General features: G+C 51.9%; 1 protein-coding gene across 4 annotated transcripts in view; it reads left to right on the forward strand.

Moving 5' to 3' along the window:
* Positions 1–23,605, forward strand: part of EPHA8 (EPH receptor A8) — a 51,636-nt gene that overhangs the window by 24,487 nt on the left and 3,544 nt on the right. The window contains exons 4-15 of one of the 4 annotated variants that reach the window (XM_068171786.1): positions 10,639–10,794; positions 12,094–12,429; positions 15,188–15,312; positions 15,438–15,600; positions 16,370–16,466; positions 17,123–17,190; positions 17,667–17,792; positions 18,604–18,789; positions 19,399–19,460; positions 19,836–20,045; positions 21,987–22,143; positions 23,328–23,449. In XM_068171786.1, coding sequence (XP_068027887.1) covers positions 10,639–10,794; positions 12,094–12,429; positions 15,188–15,312; positions 15,438–15,600; positions 16,370–16,466; positions 17,123–17,190; positions 17,667–17,792; positions 18,604–18,789; positions 19,399–19,460; positions 19,836–20,045; positions 21,987–22,143; positions 23,328–23,335 — 1,694 coding nt within the window. In that variant the 3' untranslated portion in view covers positions 23,336–23,449. Of the gene's footprint in view, positions 1–10,638; positions 10,795–12,093; positions 12,430–15,187; positions 15,313–15,437; positions 15,601–16,369; positions 16,467–17,122; positions 17,191–17,666; positions 17,793–18,603; positions 18,790–19,398; positions 19,461–19,835; positions 20,046–20,672; positions 21,218–21,986; positions 23,519–23,605 lie in introns of those variants that run through there. The other 3 variants (XM_068171785.1, XM_068171784.1, XM_068171787.1) reach the window with 3 other exon arrangements.

A 23,605-nucleotide genomic window follows, 5' to 3' on the forward strand; every position in this document is an offset into this window, starting at 1 on the left:
TAAATATCAGGGAAATTCATTTTTTGCTTAGGGAGAGGAGGTGTGGAGGGGGAGAAATTAGAGAAGATACTTTGCCTCTATGGCAGTGTTTAAAATATGATTCCAAATTAATTTCCTTCTGCCTTTCACAGCCAGACGCCTTATTTGTCAAAGCTAAAGATATTTGAAGAGTGGAGGTTTCTTCCCCTCCTCTTTAACATTCATTTTTCTAAAGGCCTGCCAGAGTGATGGAAGACAGCTCAGGAAACCACACCATAGCCAGGGCTGTTCCCAGTCCTCCAGAGGAGAAGTAAGGCAGTATCACAGACCTGGGAAGGAAGAGGTGAGGTGAGATGTGGTGAAAGATGTGGAACATCGGGAACTTCTTTGCCTCTCATCCCCATTACAGAGTTGTAGAATCCCAGACTGGTTTGGGTTGAAAGGGATCTTAAAGCTTATCCTATACCACTGTCTGCCATGGGCAGGGACACCTTCCACTTGACCAGATTGTTCCAAGCCCTGTCCAGCCTGGCCTTGCAGGGATGGGGCTTTTCTGTCCATCCATCATGTTGGATCCTTCGCTGCCCTTTTTTGGGGCAGGGGGGTGGTGGCTGGGGTCTCTGACTCCTGCACTCATCCCAGCAGGATCTGCATTTCGCCTTGCTTTGATGTCCTGCTGTTTGCCATAAGGATGTGAGGGGCAGTTTCCATGGGATTCAGGGGGCACTGGGATGAGGATCATCTGAGGATGCCAGCTGGCTTGGCACTGAATGTGTCACAGCCCCCACACACCAGACATTTGTCCCTGTGTCTGTGCCTAATGCCTCTGCCAGATTCCTCTCCAGAGATCCCCCTTCTCCCTTTCTCCAGCTGGGACTGGGCACGTGTGCTACAGTGCCTTACTGGACAGAAATGGGATTTGAGCCAGAATTCCTATGTCTGTTGATGACATCCTGAGGTCTGCCAGCTCCTAACATTCCCAGCATTTAGTCCCACAGCATCTTGTGCCACAGCCACCCCAAGGATAAAACTCCTCCTGGCACAGCCCACTTGTTTTTCCCTGTGTTTTCAAGGTTCTGAAGGACTTTTCTTCCCTCACCCTCTAACCCACAGCTTCGGACCGCTCTTTCCTCCTTGAAATGCAACAGTCCACACACGACACATTAACATCTCTTACACACAGCAAATAGCAACTGCTCTGCCTAAACAGCAGAATAAGCAAGAGCAGGAGGGAAAGGGATCTGTCCCAGCAATTTATTAGATAAGGAGACAATCAGCATAATTTGCCTTATTGATATGCAGCTGCTGTGCAGGACAAATAGATACCCATTTCAATAAGGTCAGTGCAATTAGAGGGATGGGCAAGGGAAGACTGGTTGTGCTTCTGTGGGCAGGAAAGGGCACATAATCCACTTCCCCAAAGGCTGAGAGCTGGGGCATGAGTACTCTGTCCTGTGTGTGGATGGATGGAGAGGTGGACATGGAGGGTCAGGCAGGTGGGGGCAGTGGTTCTTCGACCACAATCCTCCTACCAGCCGTGGTCAGCCCCTCTCTGGGGAGGGCTGTGAGGCTCCTGAGCCACCCAGACCTTGGGTTTTGGTGGTGGTCCTTGGTGGACAGACCTTGGTCCTTGGACCATGTAAATCCATGGTCCTTGCATCAGGATCCCCCTTTTGAATCAAGTCTGAATTATTTCTTGGGCTGCATCTCTCACCAGCTATCAGTGAGCAAAACTTCAAGTTGGGCTAAAATCTGTTCAGCTGCTCACAGGTTGTACACACAGAGGGAGTTTGTTTGCAGCATCAGCAGCAGTGCCATGGCTATAGATGGTGCTGCTTTCTGGGAGTTGACACGAACCCATCCAGCATCCAGCCATGGGGGACCCCCAGGAACATAGAATCTCCCAGGAAGGGTTTTTGTTAATTATTGAGTGGAAAAGAGGGCAGGCCATCTTTCCTGTTGTCAGAGTGGGTGGATGAGCCTTTGGCAGAAATGCCACTCCCAAAGATCTTCTTTGTTGAATATCCATGGCTTTCAGGAGCTGATCAGACATTTCTGTCTGAAGTTTGGAAACAGACATCTTATCCTCTGGGTCTTCTGATTGCTCTGGCTGCTTTCCCTCTGTTCTTGGGACCTTCCGTTTGGCTGTTCCCTTTAGATGGAAAATGGTAATGAGGGAGCAGGAACTGAGCAATTCCTAATTCCTGCTCCAGCAGCCCATTTGTACATGAGGATGGGTGTTAGTAGCCTGAGTGAGAACAGCCACCAAACACAGGTCTGCTGTGTGTGGCTGAACGAGGATCTGGCCCTGGGTTAGATTTTACCCAGCTCTGCTTCAGCAAGAAAATGGCCTTTTTCCTCTGGACAAGAGAAGAGAGGGACACTGCCACTGCTGGGACCCTTTCCCCTCCAGCCCCCAAAATGAAGGAGAGGTGGAAACAGACGAAGGACTGCTGAGCTCTCTTGTGCCTCCTGTGGTACACAGCTGGTGGAAATGGATCTGGAGAGTCTGGTTAGCAATCTGGAAGCCAGTTAATTTTTTCCAGTTGGTGGGATTCATGCTGATGAACCAATCAGCAGATTTAATGTACCTTAAAACTTCCTTGTGGGCAACTTTAATCGAGCAATTAAAGCACCACGGCATTGCTAATTAAGAGAAGAAAATACCCAGCTTGGTAATTATGTGCTTGTGAATACAGTTTTGTATCCATGGACATTTTTGAAAGAAGCCCCACAGCTGTTGGGGCAAGGGGGGAGCAGAGCTGTGTGAAAGGAGGGGAAACCCTATCCAGCTGCACCCCATGTACTGTGCTGGGGGCAAAGCCTGGCACAGGGGCAGGGAAAGCCCTGGAAACACCTGAGGAGAAACATGCCAGGTGAAGACACTGGATGGGGCTTGGAGCAGCCTGGTCTACTGGAAGGTGCCCCTGCCATAGGTGGAATGAGATGGGCTTTAAGGTCCTTTCCAGTCCAAACCATTTGGTGATTCCATTAATCTATGAGAATACCCTGTTATTGCAGCTCCAAGCAAACATCTTGGAAGATATTCCCGTTTTCTTGGTGTGAATTTCGAGAGGAATTTCTGTGCAAGTCCCAGCACACATATGGCAGGCCCAAGCCACAGCCTTACCTTCCTACAGCATCCTCTGCCTGCTGTCTGGGTACCAGGCTGTACGTGGTACCCAGAGCTGGTGGCACCAGTGCCCCAGGTATCCCACACAGAGGGGTTCTGCCATGGGTGTACTAAGGCAAACATTCCAAGGCCAGGAGCAGAAACAGTTCCAAAGGGGTGCTGTGGGAGTTATGCAAAAGTCCTTTCTGTGATGCCAGACAAGGGAATCAAAAAAAGTTGGTGACTCACAAGATTTTCATTGTGGTTTGCAAGGCCATCAGCTGCTCTGTAAAATACAGAGAATACTGGCTGGTGAGATCATGTCACCTCCTGGTTATCCCAAAGCTCTGCATCCTCCCAAAAAAATAAAAGAAAGGAAAAAAACAGTTTGTCTTCCAAGACGCATAAACTGTGACTATCTAGGAACACAGAATCATAGAAAGGTTTGGGTTGGAAGGGGCCTTAAAGCTCATCTCCTTCCAACCCCCTGCCATGGGCAAGGACACCTTCCAGTACCCCAGGCAGCTCCAAGCCCTGTCCAACCTGGCCTGGAACATTTCCAGGGATGGGGCAGCCACAGCTTCTCTGGGCAGCCTCTGCCAGGGCCTCAGCACCCTCACAGGGAAGAATTTCTCCCAATATTCCATCTAGACCTGCTCTCTTTCTTTTTTCATTAGGAAAGACTTCTCCCCCCAGAGGCTTATCCCGCCTTGGGGTGGGAACCTTGTATTCACACTTGTCTCATACCAGGACCTCCAGCTCACTGTCAAGACCTGTCTTCTTGGCTTGGACCCCAGGGGTGCTGGGCTGTGTGTGAGTAGCTAATTCAGCCCAGTGAGATCGCTGGAGAAGGCAGGAGGCAGGACAGGGTGATCCCAGGATCTCCAGCATCATTCCCACCTCTAAAATGCAGTGGGTAATTGCATTTGCTTGGAAAACAAAACAAAGCAGAACCTCAGCACCTAAACCCATTTATTTATTTCTCTGCTAAGGAATGAACAAAAAGGATGGAGGTGCCTGAAGAGCACCACTGTATCTCACCAACACAACAATATAGGGTTTGTCCTTGGCTGAATATTTTGTGTGCCACTTTTCCTCTGAGTTTTCTGTGTTTCAGCGCTGACAGAAATGAAGGGTGAGAATGATAGTGAGCTGGAGTACAGGGTAGTGATGGGGATTAATCAAATTTTATTTGTGCTTAGCAGGTCTCTGTGGCCCTCTGAGAAGTGGTAAAGAGAAGCTGGGCTGTGATGGATGAGGACATTCACCAGTTTGGGAATGTGTTTTTTTCGGGGGATTTTTGTTTTGAACTCTTCCATAAAACTTGGCTGCCTTTGGGTGGTGAACACAGGCTGTTCCTCTGGATTTCCAGTGTGCAGGTGCCTGGGAACCTGTTGCTGGGGAGTTTGGACACAGAGCACAAGAAAGACCAGTCCTTACACCAGGGACAGTGTAACAAAGTGGGGGGTAGGGATCTCAAATTCCCCACCAGCAATTCAGAGGCTTGGTGAGATTGCCTTGCATGGAGAAGATTCTCCTCATCCCACAGAGCAGTAGGGCCCTGCCAGAAACTTGTTCTGCCCTTGGCAGGAGCTCCAGATGCCACTCATGTCACTGTTTGTGTGAGGGCTTCTTCCCCTTCTGAAAACAAGCTGCTGCTGCTGCCACTCCTCCAAGAAGGAGACAGAGATCCAAAGGCTGGTGGAGCTCAGCTGTGCGGGGGCGAGGGCTGTGCTGGCCCTGGGACGTCTGGGCACCCTCATTTTATATCTCAGCCCCTCTACACATCCACAGCCATATGGATGTGCTGAGATGGCTCACATGCCCCCCCAAACTGCATTCCACTCCTGCCAGGGATGGGATGAAGCTCTTGGTGTTCTGTGTGTGCTTTCCTCTTTCATGCCTCGCAACAGGGACACAGATTTACCTCCAGCACTGTCACCTTCAGGTGTGACACCCCTTCCTCTAGACTGTGTTTTCTGGGTTTGGTTTTGGTTTGATGATATCTGTGGGTTTTTTTCAGAAGCTTTGGATACTTCTGTCTAAAACTCTTTGACAAGACTGAGTTTGGGAAACAGCTTTTTTCTAATTCTGGCACTAGGTTGCCTGTTTCCATTTTACTCCAACAAGCTGTAGCCTTTCCCTGGATAAGCTTTATTTAAAAAAACCTTTGCTCTGAGCATGTCAGGCTGTCTCATCTACACAAGTCTGCACAGCCTCACCTCCACTCCCACAGAAGGATGTCTGCACCAGGCAGCAGAGCAGCACTCATAGCAAACTGGGACTTGGGTGTTTCCTGCTTTTATCTTTTATTTTTTTAAAATGTGGGAGAGGCAGGTGTGTGTCCAACAGTACTGAAATCAGACTGAATGGGGATGTGAGCAACCTGGTCTAGTGGAAGGTGTCCCTGCCCATGGTAGGGCAGGGTAGCTGTATGATCTTTGAGGTCCTTCCAAACCAAACCGCTCTGGGATTCTGGAATTCAATGCTGGAGGTGTGATTCTAAGTGATTCTGTGACTCTAACACCTGCTGATTTTTCTATGGCAGCATTGTGCAGATTTCCACTTTGGGATGCAGCCAGTCTGTACAACTGTGGTTCCAGTTTTCCCAGCATTGCAAGTGGAATTACTCCACTTGGAAGGGCAGGACCCTCCTAAATACAGCTTGTTCTGGTGGCAGTGAAACCTGGGTGTTACCAAGAAGGATGCAGGGCGTCCTTTGCTGTGTGTGCCATTTGCTGGGAGCCCCAAGCACAGGGTCTTGCTGGCTTTGCAAAGCCTTAATGGGTAAAAAACTCCTCCTGTTTCCCCCTCTAAAAGACTCACGGATACAATGGGGTGTGAAGCAGGTTAATTGTGGGAAGAAAGGCCAAGAAGTGGGGAAGTGACATGAGATGGAGTCTGGGGAGATAGAAGACAAGTTCAGGGGTATGTAGTGGTGTGATGGGTTGTACTGGGAGTAAGAAGATCTGTGAACTGTGCAAAGGAGCTGCAAGGTGGGAGTGGGGCTGTGGACAGGCTAATGTGGTGCTCAGGGGCCAAAGGTGACCAGGGCTGAGGCAGTGTGGAGACAAGCAGCACAAGGAGGGTATGTCAACACCAGCAGGGCCATAGGATGAGGCATGACCTCTGGACCAGGAGATTACTGAGAGCACCAGCCCAGCCAGGCCCCCAAACTCCCTCCGGGCCACTGAACAGCCCAGACCCTGAGCTGACCTGAGATTGCAGGGAAAGAGGAGCACAGCCCTGCTAAAACAGAAGATTTTGGGCAATGAGGCAAATGTGTCATTTTAAGACATGACTGAGAATAACTGGCTTCTGTTTCAGTGTCTGTGTCATATGGGAGCTGAGATTTGAGGCATCATGCTGAAACTGGATTGAAAGGAGGCTGGGGTTTTCTGTGCCGGCTTGTGCAGCCTGGGGGGCTCTGGGACTGGTGCCTTTCTCTGGCTGTCACAGTGGCTGTGACACCTTTATTTCCATCTCTATCTCTTCCCAGCATTGCCAAAGGGAGATACATGACTGATCTTCTGATGCTTGCAGATACCCAGATCTGTTGAAGGGTCAGGAAGGGTGGCACCAGTGTCATAGAGCTGCCCCATGTCACCCTCAGCCATGCTCTCACCCTGCCCAGACCTCCTGGGCAGAGGACAGAGCCAAGAGAGAGTGACATGGGGGCAGTGCTCGCATTTGCAGCGCCACTGGAGCAGCCCTTGGTGGTCCCACCAGGGCCACCTGCAGAGCACTGCTTCCAGGCAGCCACTTGAGAGGGAGAGGAGCAGTTCATTCCCTGCTAGTGTATCCTTGACAGGTCCATCCATCATCTCTTGAGCTCTGCCAGCTTATTAGCAGATGTTGTCCTGTCCCCCGAGAATCGAGAGGGAGTGAAACAAATGGGCCAAACTCCAGATGGCTGGCAGGGTCCTTCCACATTCACTGTTCCTGAGACAAGCCTGCTGCTGCAGGGTCTTTTGGGCAGGTGACGCATGAGAGTGGGGCTGGTGGGCTTGGAAAATAGGCAAGGTGTGCAGTGCAGGGTGGGGGGATCAGTGGAAGCTCCATGGGATAGACCCAGACAGGTCTGGAGTGATCACTGGGGACTCACCTGTGTGATCCAGGGCTAGAGATGTGCTCTGCCAAGCACAGGTTCAGCACTGGGTTTTGTAGGCTCTGCTGGTGACACTGGGATCACCCAGTGTCTGGGCTGCAGGGAGAATGTAAGTGTGCAAGTCTTGAGCTGAGTGGCAGGTGAAGGGCTGCTCCTGTCCCACGTGCACTGCAAAACCACACTGTGCATGTGAGATCAAAGTGCAGGGACAGGCAGCCGGGGCTGGCTGCTACGGGGGTGTGGCACTGAGGACACTGCAGCACTTCTGGTGGCTCACAAAGAGGAGGGACCTGAGATCCTCAGATTCAGAGCAAGGGTGTCATTTACATCAAATAATGGGAATAAAAGAAACTGTCACCTTCCCCAGGGCTCCAGGGAGGGCACTTCTGGCAGGTGGCTATAGTTAACTGCCGTGCAGACAGCAGAACAACCACTCTGCACCTCTCTGCTGGGTGGCTGCAGATTTGGGAGGCTTCTATGTGTGCCACAGCCATGGCTGTGGAGCCCAGTGCGTTTCAGACCTGGTGCATTTGATTGAATTTTTCCTGCTGGTCACTTCTCTGCTGTTTGCTCTTCCCAGAGCTAACCTGGGAGGTCCTGGTCTTCCACATGTCACTGGCATGGCATGAGAGAGCTCAATCCAGAGTAGGACATGCCTGGCATCCTGTACTGAAGGTATCTCATGCTATGTGCAGGTTTGAGCTGGTGCCCTCTCCTGTGCCTGTGAAAAGCTTTGCACATGTGTCCTGCTTCCCTCTAAAGTGGGCACTGAGACACTCAGAGGTGCATGAACCCCCAAGCAGTGCTTGTTCCAGCACCAGGTGCTCCCCAGCCCTCCCTGTGTGCTCATGCTGTCCATGTGCTGGGAGCTGGCTCCCGATGGCTCTGCCCTGGTGCACAAATTCACCTGTAATTTGTCATTTAGTATAATTTTCCCCTTGAGTGCATCTAAAATAATTGTGACTCATTGCTACAGGTAATTAATGGGTTTTTTACAGCATTAAATGCTAAGTGATTACAATTGCTGTGTGCAAAACTGCTGTGCTTCGTGTTCCCATCCTTCCTGCTGCCTGTCTCTCCATACCTGCGGTAGCACTGATTTCTCTGCCCTTAATTAAATAGTGGTGGAGGGAACCACTCCAGTGCCTCTGAAGTCACAAGTCACTGGTTGCTGCATGGGTAGAGATGATGGTTTGCAGGTCCAAGGGACATTCACACAAGTTAAAGACAGCAGTTCCTGTCCTGCACCTGCCCAGCACCGACTGGGGCTGTCCCATTGCTCAGCTCCCATCCATGGTCATGCAGTGTCTTCATTCTTTCCCACACAGAAAAACTGGGAAATTTTCTTATTTCTGATTTATTCTGGAGTTTGCTTGGGGTCTTTTCCACCAGCTGGCTGCCTCCCAGATTTGTCCCTGCATGAGAACTGGGTGTATCTGTGCTCATCTCAGTCTTACACCCAAAACCAATGGGCTGCAGACTGGAGGGTGCTGCATAAGGGGGCACTTGGCAAGGGCAGAGTCCCTGAATCTCTTGGTATCATCAGGACCAGTCAGAACCAGAGCAGACCAGTCTCAGGCTGTCCTTGGGAGGTTTGCTGTCCAGCTGGAAATGGACAGCAAACCTCCCCTGAAATCTGCACCCCCTGTGTTCTCTCCTCTCCTGATTCCCTTGAGGAGGTGAAAGGTGCCAGAAGAGCTGGGGAACAAAATTAGCCCCAAGCTGCTGCAATTTCACATCTGCCTTCCCTTGCAAAATTGCCTTCCCTTGCATCCCCAAGTTTAGGCATTTCTGCTCTTTGCCCTGATGCCTTTTGGGAAGTGGAGAAGCAGAAATTTAGGAACAAAGTCTGGAACTGCTGGCCTTTGCTGTACCAAGATATGACACCAGCCTGTGACACCACCTCTGGCACGTGCAGCACGTGTCCATCCTGCCAGTGGTATCACTCCCCTGATATTAAAAGAGCATTTGGTGTAAAATTGCCACAGAAACTGGTGACAGAGCCTGAAGAGGGATCAGCAAGTACTCCCCACACCAGGGATGCGTGACTGGAGCACTGCCTTCAACTGCCATTGCTAGAGTAGCTCAGTTATAAAAAGGCCCTTGTGTCACTGTGCAGTGTGTGATAGGTGGAATATAATGGTAGCATCAGTCAAGGGAGATCTGTGGCAAGGAAAGGAATGTTATTAATAAGAAAACAAATCAGCACCTTGAAACAGAACAAACAGCATGGAGGGACACAGCCCACTGAGGATGCTGGATCATGAAAAAAAAAATCCTTTTACATGCCTGAAAGCAAAGATTGAGGCTGTATGCAGATATGGCCACTGGAGGTAAAGTTGAGAAAATGAAGGTATTAGTACCTCAGTGGGAAAAAACAGAGATGAGTCAGAGTCAGGAATAATCCTTGAATCACTAGAACTGGTCCTGAAAGAACCTCATGAGTACAGGGACCCAGACAGAGCCTGTTTTCCCTTATTTGGAATCTAAGTCTGCAGGAGAGGGCAGATCCTTCCACCCCCAGACAGATACCTGACATACCACATGTCACTCTTGAACAAATCGATATTTTAACAAGAGACAAGCTGTTTGTGTGACAAATGATCTACCTGAGGGGCTGCTGGGAGAAGGGGGTAGGATGAAGCAGAGTGATGGGCATGGGATGAGCTCCTGCATCAGGAGGAGGCAGAGGAAATGCAGGCAGGTTGTATTGTCAGAAAAATCTTTTTTCCAAGGCTATCTCATTTGGCCTGACTGTCCCTCTGCCTCCAGAGAGAGGGCAGCAGGCATGCAGTGCCTTTTTGCTGTACTATGCAACAAGAGAGGCTCTTTCCCTATTGTTTTGTGCAAGGGAACTCGTTGCTCTGTGTGGCAGCACCCCAGGGACTTGCAGAGGGACATGTACCATGTCCCAGATGTGGAGATTTAATTTCTGAAACCTCCCACAGAGATGCTTTTGGGAACCTGGGCATAGCCAAGGTTTGTGGCAACCACCACAAAGTGAGGACTCTGTTGTAAATTTGCCCCATAAATGGTATTTTGGAGTAGTTGCCAATAGATTTCCAGTGCTGCATGGTTTGATCCTTGCAGTGTTCTCTGTCCTGAGGGCAGACAGTAGCTGGACAACAGGCAAAGGGGCAAGAATACCTGGAGCTTTGCAGGCAGCTCCTGAACAGCAGAGGGACTCAAGTTTGCTTGTGAAGCAGTGGGGAACAAGTGTCAGGATGGCAGTAAGTGCAGCTGGGGGAACAGATTTTTCCACAGAGCCCAGTTTCCAGATGAGCAGCTGGAGGGGACTCACCCAGGTACAGGGGACAAAGGCTGGTTTCCTGTGCACTACATGAGAACAAAGCTGAGCTTCGTGCTGGTGGGATCCTCTGAGCTGTGGGATGGTCCTCATCCAGGCACATCCCTTTGACCTCTGCCCTTCTCTCTGCAGCCTGCCAGCTGGGATTTTACAAATCAGCCCCTGGGGACCAGCTGTGTGCCAAATGTCCCCTGCACAGCCATTCGGAGAGCCGGGCAGCTCATGTGTGCCACTGTGACAGCAGCTTCTACCGCGCCGTGCAGGACCCCCCCTCGGCCGCCTGCACACGTGAGTACCCCCTGAGTACCCCCTGAGTACCTCATGAATACTCCTGGCTGCCCAGTGCCCAGCTATGCTGCACTGGGGCACATGTCGCATACTTGGACCCAGCTGCTGCTCCTGGCTGAGCCCAGCACTCTCCCCTGGCCCTGTACCTGCTGCCCAAGATGCTCCACCAGCCCTACAACCCTGAGTGTCTGTCTGGCATGTGAGTTGAGAGCCCTCCTTAGCTGCACTCCCTCACTGCCTCTGTGTCACCCCCATCCTGCTGCTCTCCAAACACCACTGACCAGAGTCAGTGAGTCACAGAATCATTAAGGTTGGAAAAGCCTCTGTGTTTGCCAAGTCCACCCATCAGCCCAGCACCACCACCACGTTCACCACTAAACTGTGCCCCCAAGTGCCACATCCACACATTGTTTGGAACACTTCCAGGGATGGTAACTCTACCATTCCCCTGGACAGCCTGTTCTAATGTCTGACCGTCCTTTCTTTGAGGCAATTTTCTCAAATACCTGATCTAACCCTCTTGTGGCACAGCTTGAGGCCATTTCCTCTTGTCCTGCCACTTGTTACCTGGGAGATGTGATGGACCCCCGTCTCAGCTTGCCTTTCCCAGAAGTGCACTGGGTGGTCAGACACCCCTGGGCAGCCATAGGGTCAGTGCAAGTGTTGCTGTGCTCTCCTCCTCTGTGGGTGGACAGTGACACCAGGGTTTGTCATATGGTCTCAGCTCAGCTTTGCAATAGAGTGTTTTGAGGGGCCCAGTGCTATTAAAAGGGGACAAGAACATCGCAGGGGGAGTCCTCCTTTCTGCAGTTGGTCCAGGAGGACAGATAGGTGTGGCATTGCTAGCTGAGGCCAGGGTGAAGGAGGGATAAGCAGCAGCTGATTTGTGTTTCCCTAAGGAATATCCACCCAAGTTTATTAATCTGCCAAGGAAATGTGAGTTCACCTTTCCCTTTAAGTGAGCGTATCCAGCTCATCAACTGTGGTTCTCCCCGCAAATCTTCATGCTTCACCATTGCTTCCTGCTTCCCCCAGAACTAACATCAGCTCTTGCTGCCTGGCATTTGGCATCCTGATCCTGACCACTTTACCTCCAAGGCATTTCACCCTGTGGCCTGCCTGTGTCTTTGCTCTCTCGTGTCCGGCACATTCGCTGCTCTGGGCAGTTCTGTGTTCCTTGCAGCAGTGTTTGTGAACTCAGGTCCTGCTGCCCGAGGCACATCTCCATTGGTCCCACACTCCACCATTTCCAATACTCCAGCAGCCCTCGCTCTGCCTGAATCCCTGCTTCTCTTCCAGGGCCCCCCTCTGCTCCCGTGAACCTGATCTCCAGTGTGAACGGCACCTCTGTGACCCTGGAGTGGGGCCCACCCCTGGACAAGGGTGGCCGTGCAGACATCGTGTACAACGTGCTGTGCCGGCGCTGCGCGGGGGACGCGGGGCCGTGCGAGGCCTGCGGCAGCGGCATCCGCTTCGTGCCCCAGCAGATGAGCCTGGTGCAGGGAGCGCTGACCGTCACCAACCTTCTGGCACACACCAACTACTCCTTCTGGGTGGAGGCCGTCAACGGTGTCTCCGACCTCAGCCTGGAATCCAGGAGAGCCGCGGTTGCCAACATCACGACAAACCAGGCAGGTAGGAGGAGCAGACCCACCCCTTGGGCTGTGGAGGAGATGCTGATGTTGCTCTGACATTGCTCCAGGCAGTGTCTGCAGGAGCCAGAACCTGCTGTAGCAGTGAAGGGCTGGTTTGATGATGGGCTTGGGACAGCCAAGAAATGGGACCCCTGTCCTCTATGCTGCTGGAGGTGGGTTCAGGGAATTGGAATGGGCTGGGGACAAGTTGCTGCCCAAGGTAACTCCCATCCTTCTCTGCTTCTGCTTCATGGTGTCCTTTTCCCTTCTCCGTTCCCTTCACTTCCGCTTGCAGACAGTGTTGGAGGCTCCCTTTCTGCGGGATACAGGAGACACAGAGAACACTTGTTTATTGACAGGAACACTAAGTGGAGTATCAATGTTTCATTTTTTTTGTCCCTCCCAAAGGGCCAGGCAGCAGCTCATGCTCTGCTCTTACCTCACACCAATGCCAGGCCCCGGCAAGTGACAGCAATGTTTGCTGGGAAAAGTCTCTCTCATGCATGTCTCACCTTTGCAAATTCCTCACTGTAAAATGATCTTTCCTCAGAAAATTCCTCTGAGCAGTGCTCTAGCCCAACTTTGTTCTGTGGCATTTTTCCATGGAGCACACCGTGAGCAGGGGGATCAGGGCAGGGACTGACCCTCCTTGTCAGTCCTCCCAGTTTGAAATGAGCCCACAAGAATTTCCTGTGATTCTGAGCCCCTTCTAGTCTCGTGGCAGGGATACCAGTGGGAGAAACTTGCTGGATAGCTCATGTCTGGCATGAGAACAAGTCCCTTTGTCACTAATGCCAGCCTGTAGCACTTCTGCAGCATGTGGAAATGGCTCAGTCCTGCTGGCTTGATCCCTCACAATTCCTCCAAGTGCTGATAAGCTGCCTCAGCCTGATGTCTCAGATGGATATGCTCTCAGGAAATGCTGAGTATTCCTATTTTGACCACTCAACTGCAAATGGATTCTGAGCAGGTGCTGTGAAAGCAGCAGGGCTGGGAATTTGGTAGTTCAGCTACTGTATGTGACAGAGCCCTCTGCCCTCCAGGGAGCTGAGGGGAAACTGCATGAGGGGACCTCCTGGGTGCTGGTCACCCTTGTCCCCCCCAGCCCCAATGGATGAGGCAGATGCAGCACAGATTCCCTGGGCTCTTTGGAGTAAAGGCATTGTCCATGCTCATGCAGTTTAACTGATTCCCACCATCCCACCCTGTCCCATCTCCCCACCTGGTAGAGGGTGCTCTGTATCAGCAGCATTTTCTGCTTTTCAAAAGAGCCAGCCCCAAAGAGCTAAAATTGCTGCTGCAGTCCTTGTGGCCTCTTTTGGTCTCTGTGCTGCTCTGGTGACTTCCCTGCACTGCAGCCATGGCCACCGCAGCTTTGTCTTGCCCAGAGCTGCCACATCCCATGTTTCACTTGACAATGAAGCTCACAAGTGGGGCTCAAAACCTTCCCATGAGTCAGACCCTATGGCTGCACCTGGCCATCACACCACCCACTACACTCTGGGTAACTTCCAGTGGATATTTTCCCAGTAGGAAAACAAGCTGCTGAGTTGGTTCCTCCAGCTGGGACGGCTACAGTTCAGGCATGGCTACAGGTACAAGAACTGATTCACAGGCTCCCAGCTCAGGACTGGGAAGATGACAAATATCGCAGTGCAGTAGAGCACCCCCAGGACAATTTTAGACTTGTGCTCAGACCCTGACCACGCTTATCATCTCCTCTTTCCCTCTTCCTGTGCCCTTCTCCCTTTACCCCAGGTAGCACAAGAGAGACAGAGTGCTGTTAGGGATCTCCTGTCGTGAGCCGTTAGCCCGTTGGCGGTGGAGCAAGAGGCAGCAGTGCCACGACCTTCCTGAAGTGTCTCCACTAAGGAAGCTGCTCAGTGGCACAGGCACACACACACACAATCACTCCAGCGCACACTTTAGGTAGTTCTTGTAGAATCACCGACGACAAAGTGAGAAGGGTCTTCGTGTGGAGTTCCAAGGAGGAGATTTACTCCAACCAGACACGAAGGGACAGAGACAAAAGAACAGCGCAGGGTCCAGGTTTAAATATGAGGGACAAGGGGGGCAGAGCAGAGCATCAGGGCCAATTGGCTGAGGACTCAGGGTGGTACAGAGGCAGGACAAGGGGTGGCAGCCAATAGGATAAAGGGGGTGGGACACTGTGGCAATATGGGGCCAATGGGTAAGCAGGGAAGGGAGAACATTCTAGGGCATGTACATATAAGGAAAAAGGGGCGGAGAGGCCAACAGACCAACCAGGGAGGCAGAACTGGGATACATTTGCATACACAACAAAGCATCCTGGAAGAGACTCTGCTCAGTTGCCTTAAATAGGGGAGATTTTTCCAACTTTGGATGGTCTGTCCATCCAAAGAACCATAACGGACCCTTTTTGTGTAGGCCCACCGGCCTCCACAATCTCCATGACCTGCAACCACACTGGTCCTTCTCCTTTCTGGCTCCAGATCACAGCAAATCACCTGTGTCCCCTCCTGCCTGTGCTGGGACAGTGCCCTCTTATCATCTTCTCAGAGCTGCTTTACTCCATGGGAAAGAGACTGATGCATCCAAAACAAGGAAAAGCCGGTTTGCAATCCCCATCACAGCACTCATCTGCACATGGCTTTAATTAAACCAGAAAACTAGTTTAAGCCAGGGGTCTTGCCTGGGGCTCTGGTTCAACCCTTCTCTGTTGCTGTCTCCTGCTGCCCCTCTCAGCAGGCACTTAACCCCCTGTGTCTGGTCTCCAGCCCCGTCACAGGTGGTGGTGGTGCATCAGGAGAGCACAGGCCAGAACAGTGTCACCTTGCTGTGGCAAGAGCCAGACCAGCCCAACGGCATCATCCTGGAGTACGAGATCAAGTACTATGAGAAGGTAACACTGAGCTTGTTTCTCAGAGAGCCCCCTGCTATCAGCCAGCCTTGCACAAGGGGCTTCTTTGGAAGACTTTGTGTTTGCTGTGCTAATGCAGAGAAGGTTTTATTGTTGATTTTCCCCAGGACAAGGAAATGCAAAGCTACTCAACTCTGAAATCCAAAAGCACCACTGCCACCATCTCTGGGCTCAAGCCTGCAACCCGCTACATTTTCCAGGTGCGCGCTCGCACCTCTGCCGGCTGCGGGAGGTTCAGTCAGACTGTGGAGGTGGAAACGGGGAAGCCGGGTGAGTGTGTGCAGGTGTAGGGTGTGGGAAGTGTGGGGCAGGGAGCATGGGGCCTGGTGATGCCCTTCTCCATGGCCACTGTTCCTCTGCCACACAGGGAGGGGGCATGAAGGCACATGTCCCCAGTGTTTCAGCCTGCAGGGATTGCTTGATGTTTCATTCCTGACATGTTTGGAACAAGAGGAAACAGACTCAAGTTGAAACAGAGTTCAGGTTGGATAATAGGAAGTATTTCTTCACTGAAAGAAGATATTGGAACAGGCTGCCCAGGACAGTGGTAGAGTCACCATGCCTGGAAGTGCTCAATGAATCTGTTGATACGGCACCTGGAGACATGTTTAAGTGATGGCCTTGGCCATGCTGGGTTAATGGTTGGACTCAGTGATCTTAGAGGTCTTTTCCAACCTTAATGATTCTATGATTCTATGCTTATGCATTAGAAAGATAAGGCAGGAAGGATGTAGCAGTTAAGGCAGGGAAGACCTGGAGAAGTGTTGAGGCTCCAGTCTCCTCTCTCTGTACTGGTCTGCTCTGTCACCACAGCTTTCTCAGATCTCTCCTTGGTTTCCCCACATGTAAATGGTCCCTGCACACTGGGAGAGACTCAAAACTGGGAATAGGTGGGAAAGTGCTTAATCTTTGAAGAAAGACCATGACCACACTGTCAGCCCAAGGCTTTGTCTTTGAAGATCATGGGGTAAGTACATTCCTGAGCTCAGAAGTGAATTCCCCACTCCAGCTCACCCCGTTCCTACCCTGCTTTTTCCAGTGTCTCTCCGGTACGACACAATGACGATTGTCTGGATCTGCCTGACACTCATCACTGGCCTTGTCATCTTGCTGGTGGTTCTGATCTGCAAGAAGAGGTAAGGGTTTTGTGGAGGCTAGTGGGGTTTTCTGGAGGTCTCCAACAGGGACAGGAAGGATGGGAGAACTTGGGCACAACTTTTCTCCTTTCAGATTGTCCAGAGCATCTATAGGTCCAGGGTTAATAAGCAGCCAAGAGACTTCATTTAAAGGTCACCACTTTCCCTGAGGCAGAGCCAGTCTCCAGATCTTCCCCTCATGCCAGCAGGCTGAATAGTAATAAATCTGTGTGCATACTATAATAGATAATAAATAATATACAGAATATCAGTAGCATGAGCAATAGCAAGTACCAGAACTACTACCAGTACAGGAGCTGACTGGATAGGCTGGTGGGTCGGTCAAGGATGGAGAGATCTTTTCTACAGCAGACAGATCCAAGGGAGACTGTGTGCTCTGTATGAGCACGGCTGAACCAGGCATGTGGAACACACGTGCTTTTAGCACTGCCAAGCCTTGGAGAGCACCTGGAGAGTATTTTGATCCAGACCAAAGTGTCAGTCCAGTGCAATGTAGGGATGCAGCTGGTGGATGACCAAGTGTTTTCTCTGGCTGCCCACAGTCCCAGCATGCATTGCCTTCTACCCTGTTTTTGGAATGCTTGTGGGAGTGAGGCATGGGGGATTCTATTCTGACCCTTGTCCTCATGTGGCAGGCACTGTGGGTACAGCAAGGCTTTCCAGGACTCTGATGAGGAGAAGATGCATTATCAGAATGGGCAAGGTAGGACACCCTCTGGGAAGAACTCCATCCCCATGGATGGGCAGAGATAGATTGTTACCCCCTGACAGTGCTGTGGTTTCCAGGGGGAAGGGTATTGTATCTTGCCTCCTCTGGGAACGTGTCTTAGGAGACTTGAGTGGGTGATCTGATCCCAGGGGCATCCTGATAATGGGGTTGAAATGTTGAACACTGCACTGAGAGTGTAGCAGGACCATCCCAGAGAGCAGCAGGCCAGGGGCAGGGGTGGAGCATGATGGAGTGGGACAATCATGTAGAGGACACATGGGCAGCCAGGTCCTGAACTGCTCTGAGGACACTGCTGCGCCAAAGTGTGACTTGGGGCTCCTTGTGCTGCATCTCCATGGCTCCTCAGCCTGTCCTGCCCGGGCCCATCCTCTGCCCTGCGGCTGGGTGTCCCTCCTCCCAGCAGGGCTGCCTGAGAGTGCTGATCTCCTCTCTCCCCTTTGAAACCCCAGTGAAGTTCCCCGAGTCCAAGTTCTATGTGGACCCCCACACATACGAGGACCCCTGCCAAGCTGTGCATGAGTTCACCCGTGAAATAGAGGCCTCCCGGATCAAGATTGAGAAGGTCATCGGGTCTGGTGAGTTCTGGTGCCCAGCTGCCCCTTTGCATGGTGTCTGCTCAGGGAAATCCATGATCTGAGGTTGTGCTGTGCCCCTGGCCCGCTGGGATCAGAGCCATGCTCAGCAGGGCTTCATCTGCTCCTTATCCTTGTGAGATCAAAAACTTGGATAGAGTGGGGGTTTGGGGGAGTGAAATAAACCCTTTGGAGCAGCCTGGTGCAGGGGGCTGCTGGTCATCAGTTGTGGGAGTGGCGGCTCAAGCTGACACAACAGATGGCTCAGCCTGTCCCCATGGGTGTCCCAACATACACCCATGAAAAAAACCGGGGTGACAAGATGCAAATGAAAATTTCAAGCAAAATGACACATTTGCAGAACAAAAGGGATTTTTGCATAGGAGCAGGGGCTTTTGGGGAAGTACAGTGCAGAGCTGGAGCTGGAACTTCACCAGCAGCACTCTGAGGGCCTAACCCAGAGGAATGATGAGGGTCATCCTGGCTGCCCTGAGATACTCAAATTTGTTCATTAAAAGCAATAAAATAAGTGCCACTGTAATCACTGCCCTTGGCCCATTGCCTATCAGTGATAGGCACCACAGAGAGGAGGTTTCAGATGTTCCCACCCTTCCTGAATTAGAAGCAAGAGCTGATCAATCCTTTCAGAGGATTGAATCCTGGTGGGTTTGGAGGGGATTGAAATCCAGACTGAAACCCAGAGGGGCTGAGGCATGCTGTGAGTATGCTGACAGACTGGATGATTCATGGTGTTGGTGGGTGAGTGCAAGAAGCTGAGGAGTTCTCCATGCCCCCACTCTCGCTTGCCTTGCAGGGGAGTCTGGAGAGGTGTGCTACGGCCGCCTGAAGCTGCCAGGGAAGAGGGAGATTCCCGTGGCCATCAAAGCACTGAAGGCAGGCTACACAGAGAAGCAGAGGCGGGACTTCCTGAGTGAGGCCAGCATCATGGCACAGTTCGACCACCCCAACATCATCCACCTGGAGGGGGTGGTCACCAGGAGTATGTGGCTGGCAGGGGAGGGAGTGTATGGCGGAGCAGAGCTGGGATCCACCTCTCTGCGGGCAGCCTGGGAGATGGGGGTCAGGGCTCACTTTTGGGTGCACTCCATCCTTCAATGCCCCAGTGGCTTTTCAGATTTGTGCACTTACGTGGGACAGCCACCCCTTTGCCTTCTCTTCCAGAACAAACTTCCCCATGGCAGTTCCACACCATGCTCTGCAGTGTGCTCCAGATCGTTGTTGGTTTGGGAGATGTCCTACTCAAAGACATTTATTTTAAAGGCTGCCTGTATTGAATCATAATTTGAAGTCTTCCTCCAAAAAGGCACATTCTGATGCAAAGCCTTACACTAATGGCATGCAGATTTCAGCAGGGTAATGAAACTGACCCAGCCATATCAATAGCACCTGGAGGGAGGGATACCTGTCTGGGTTGTTGCCACATCCTCATCATTGGGCAAGTCCTGCCCAGTGCAGGGGTGACAGCAGTCTGAGGGGCTGCAGAAGACCCACAGACTTCAATTAATGTCTCTCCCAGTGAAAACCTGGCATAGGGCTTCCTGGAGGAAGGTGACTTCTCTGCTAACTTGACCTCCCTTGTTTTCTGCAGGCAAATTGGTAATGATTGTTACTGAATTCATGGAGAACGGCTCGCTAGACACCTTCCTCAGGGTAAGGAGCGAGTCTGTATTTTCATTCACTGCACATCCCCTGGGGCTGGTTCCTGCTCCTCAGCCTCACAGGCACTGAAACCCCTGTGTTAGAAAGAGCTGCGGGTGCTGGGCTCTCACCTCTCCAGCAGACACAGGCTCCAGGCATTGTGCCTGGCTCCCTGGAGAGACACTGCAAAAGCAGGGACAACAGCCTGAGCACGTGTCAGAGGCACTGAGAGGGCAGGAAGTGGGCAGGGGCACAAGCAGGAGGCACTGGGGTCAGAAGAGGTGCAAAGCAAAAGACGAGAGGCACTGGGGGACTGGTTTAATGACAGCAGCACCAACAGGATGGTGGTGAGCACCACGAGCAAACTCTGGGTTATTTCCTTTCCAGAAACACGATGGGCAATTCACCATCATCCAGCTGGTGGGGATGCTGCGGGGCATTGGGGCAGGCATGAGGTACCTGTCTGACCTGGGCTACGTGCACCGGGACCTGGCCGCCCGCAACATCCTGGTCGACAGCAACCTGGTGTGCAAGGTGTCCGACTTCGGCCTCTCCCGCATCCTGGAGGACGACCCCGATGCTGCGTACACCACCACGGTGGGTGGCTCACAGAGCTGGTCCCTGCTGCTGGTTGCTGCCCCAGGCCTCTGACGCATGGAAAAGTCAGAGACGCTCAAGTCGAAATAGGTAGGGCAGGAATGGCGATGTCACTTCCTGCTGATATCTGGACCACCAGTTCGAACCCAAAGAGCTCCTGAGCCTTAAAGCATTGTCCTTCACACAGGGACATCCCAGAACTGAGCGTGCAGTGAACAAAGAGCAGCAGGATGGCAGGACAGGGAGTTATCAAACATCCCCAGCCAACTGCTCCCATGGGTGTGTGTGGTCTCTGTGTTCCCACTGGAGTCCTTCCCTAGGCTGTGTAGCTCCTCAGTTGTCCTAGAGCCATCAGTCCATAGGGGGGTGTTCTGGTCCACCCTTCAGCATTTCCATGTGACTCTGCCTCATTCATGGATGCGGAAAAATTGATTTTGCAACCTGTGGTTTTATTTCATGCAGGACACTTCTGTCTGTGAAGCCATGTTGAGATTTTTCTGGCCAACCTGGCAGCTCTGTTTCTTGATGTCCTCCTCCATGGGAGGTCATCAGGAGCAAAATAAAATATATTTTCATTAAATACATAAAATATGCTAAATAAAATGAGCTCTCTTTGCTCTTCTCTAGCCATGAAAAGAATTAGTGTGCTCCCCTGGAACACATCTGGTGGACAGACTGTTCCTGATGGAGGCCATTTTGGAGCTGTAGCAGAGGAGTCCAAGCATCATTTCTCAGAAAGACCAAAACTACGGAAGCAGAAAGAGCTTCAGGCTCCTTTGGGGTAGCTGATGCTGAGCATGTCCCAGAGCAGCTGCAGCTCTGAGGGATGAGTGCACCATGGCCCAGGCTAAAGAACGTGGCCCTTCATGGTCTTTGCTTGGCTTCAGCAAAGTGGAGAAGTTGAGCCAGAGTGGCTCACTGTGTGTGTGTGTCTATGCATTCATCTGCTCCTTCTGGTATCTCAAGAAATAGCATATCATTCCAAATAATTTAACTTTGAGGAAGGTTCCTGCTGCCTGGTTTCTGGTGCTTTGAGGTACCTTGGTGCAGTGAAACCCACCAGAGCTGGTTGCTCTGGAGGAAGATTGGATAGTGCATAGTGTAGGCAGAGCTGAAGCACAAGGATGCAGTGGCAGAGTCAGGATCTCTGGTGAGGTCTCAGTCAGGGTGCCCTGCAAATGAGGTTTCTTTTGTGTTCAGAAATTTGTGTTCCTCCTGCATTGTCTTCAACATGCTCAGGAGATTGCTTCACCCAAGGAACTCTCCAAGAAGACACATTGTTCATCTTCAGTCCTTGTGAAGGCACGTGCCAGAGCAGGCAGGACTCAGCTGGGTAGGGGCAGCTCTCCCCACACAGGTATCCCTGAATGGTGATGGCACACCATTCCTGCCCCAGATGCTCTGGGAAGCCCACCCAATGTCCCCTACACTGCAACTTTCCTCTTCAGATGGCTGGCAACCACATTTCCAGCTTAAAAGCATTCTTAGTCCATATATTGCTGATTTTTGTCAGCATGGTCCTTTAATTGAATGCATCTGCCTTTTCAGTCCTTGCCTGTCAAAGGACTGACATCCCATCAGTCTCCCTGTCTGCTCAAGTCAAGCTCTCTGCTTGCACACAGAGTCAGCTCTGTGCTTGTGTGCTCTGGTAGCCCAGGGCTCCTCTTCATCACCTTGAATTCCTTGTCTCTTGAGCACTGGGGAACCAAACTGTTCATGAAGACCTTGTAAAAGAGCACAGTATTCTCCTTGCTCTGCTGGAAACACCTTGAAGTCGTCCTTCACATACACCTCTGGGCTTATCTTGGGCAGATTACCTCCTCAGTCCTTTTTAGAAGATGCCACCCCAGCTTATTGCTTGTGCAACAGCTGTCCCAGCTGCAGAGCTCAGGATGCTGAGCCCTGCCTGCTCTGAGCCTCCACTCTCACTCACTTTTCCAGGGGGGGAAGATCCCGATCCGATGGACAGCTCCCGAGGCCATCGCGTACCGCAAGTTCTCCTCGGCCAGCGACGTGTGGAGCTATGGAATAGTCATGTGGGAGGTGCTGGCCTACGGCGAGCGGCCCTACTGGAACATGACCAACCGGGATGTGAGTGGTGCCAAGCCTGCCCCTCCTCCTGCCTTCCCCAGGCCAGCCTGGCAGGGGCCGGGGAACAGGGGCCCAATGCTCAGCTCTTGCCTCTCTTCACATCCCCACAGGGCTGTGCACAGGGTGCACGTCCCCTCTGTGGCAACAACAGTCCATCCCTGCACTGCACAGCCTTTGCCTTTGCAGTCCCGGGGCACCATGAGTGGCCAGAGCTCATATATTGACCTACCTGCTGGCCCTTCCCAAGCCTGCCCCATTCCTGGGGACACTGACTTAAGTTCCTGTTACAAATGCAGGCAGGGAGGTCACTGCCACACTGGCTGTGGCTGTCTGCAATCCTGCCTTTCTGTTGGCTGGAGAGAGTCAGCTCATGTTGTGCCACATTTCCCAGTCCCTGGAAGGGGTCAGGGCTTCCTTAGGATCATTGCAGCCCCACTGCACCAGCCTGTCAGTTCCAATGCTGGGCGTCCATCCCTTCCACTGTCCAAATGAGGCTGCTGAGAGCCTCAGGCTAGCACCACCCAGCTGTAGGCTTTGGGCTTATCTGAGTTGTGTGGAGCCACTCTCACCTCAAGAGTACCTTAAAATCTGAAGGGAAATGTAGGTTATAATCCTGACCACAACCTGAGGGCAAAATTTCCAAAAGGAGAAAGTAAAATGAGTATTTTGGCTCTGCAGAACCACAGGATGCCTTTTTTTACCTATGAGTACTATAAATCTCCCCCTGTGCTGGAAGCCCACTCTCTTCCTTTTTTTTAAAATTTTGTGGTGGCTTTGGTGACAGTAGGGCATGAATGCAGTGGCTTACACTACCTCCTCCACAAAATTTCTTCAAGCAGCATTTCCTCCGAAGCCTTGCCGACCAGTGCCACATCCTGGCTGTAGAAAAACTGAGTGTGAGTGCAGCCCCCGTGGCTTGTCTGCTGGAGGGAAGCTGCAATATTTTAGGCCACTGGACCACTAAACAACTCTGCTGTCATAGCACTGATTTCCTGCATGTGTGTGATGTCCAGCCTGCTGCCAGCTCTGCACAGAGCCTGCACACAGCCATTCACTTGTTTAGCACAGAGCTTGTGCACATCCCTCTGCTTCCCATCCCATGGCCCCAGAAGCTCTCACGGATCTTCCCATCAGTGGGGCTGGGAGTGGGATGGGGATGCAGCTCCACTGCGGCTTGTGGCTTCCTTCCAGGTCATTAACTCTGTGGAGGAAGGCTACCGCCTGCCTGCCCCCATGGGCTGCCCCACCACCCTGCACCAGCTCATGCTGGACTGCTGGCAGAAGGAGCGCAGCGAGAGGCCTTGCTTCTCCCAGATCGTCGGCATCCTGGACAAGCTGATCCGCAACCCTGAAAATCTCAAGTGCATAGGCACCATGAACAGGTGAGGGCTCCCTGACCCCTGTGTGAGCAGGGGCTAATGACTTGATACTGCTCAGAGCATGTGGTTTGCAGTTCTGAGTGGCTGTAG

The sequence above is a fragment of the Anomalospiza imberbis genome, chromosome 23, assembly GCF_031753505.1.
Source record: "Anomalospiza imberbis isolate Cuckoo-Finch-1a 21T00152 chromosome 23, ASM3175350v1, whole genome shotgun sequence".
Taxonomy (NCBI): Eukaryota; Metazoa; Chordata; class Aves; order Passeriformes; family Viduidae; genus Anomalospiza; species Anomalospiza imberbis.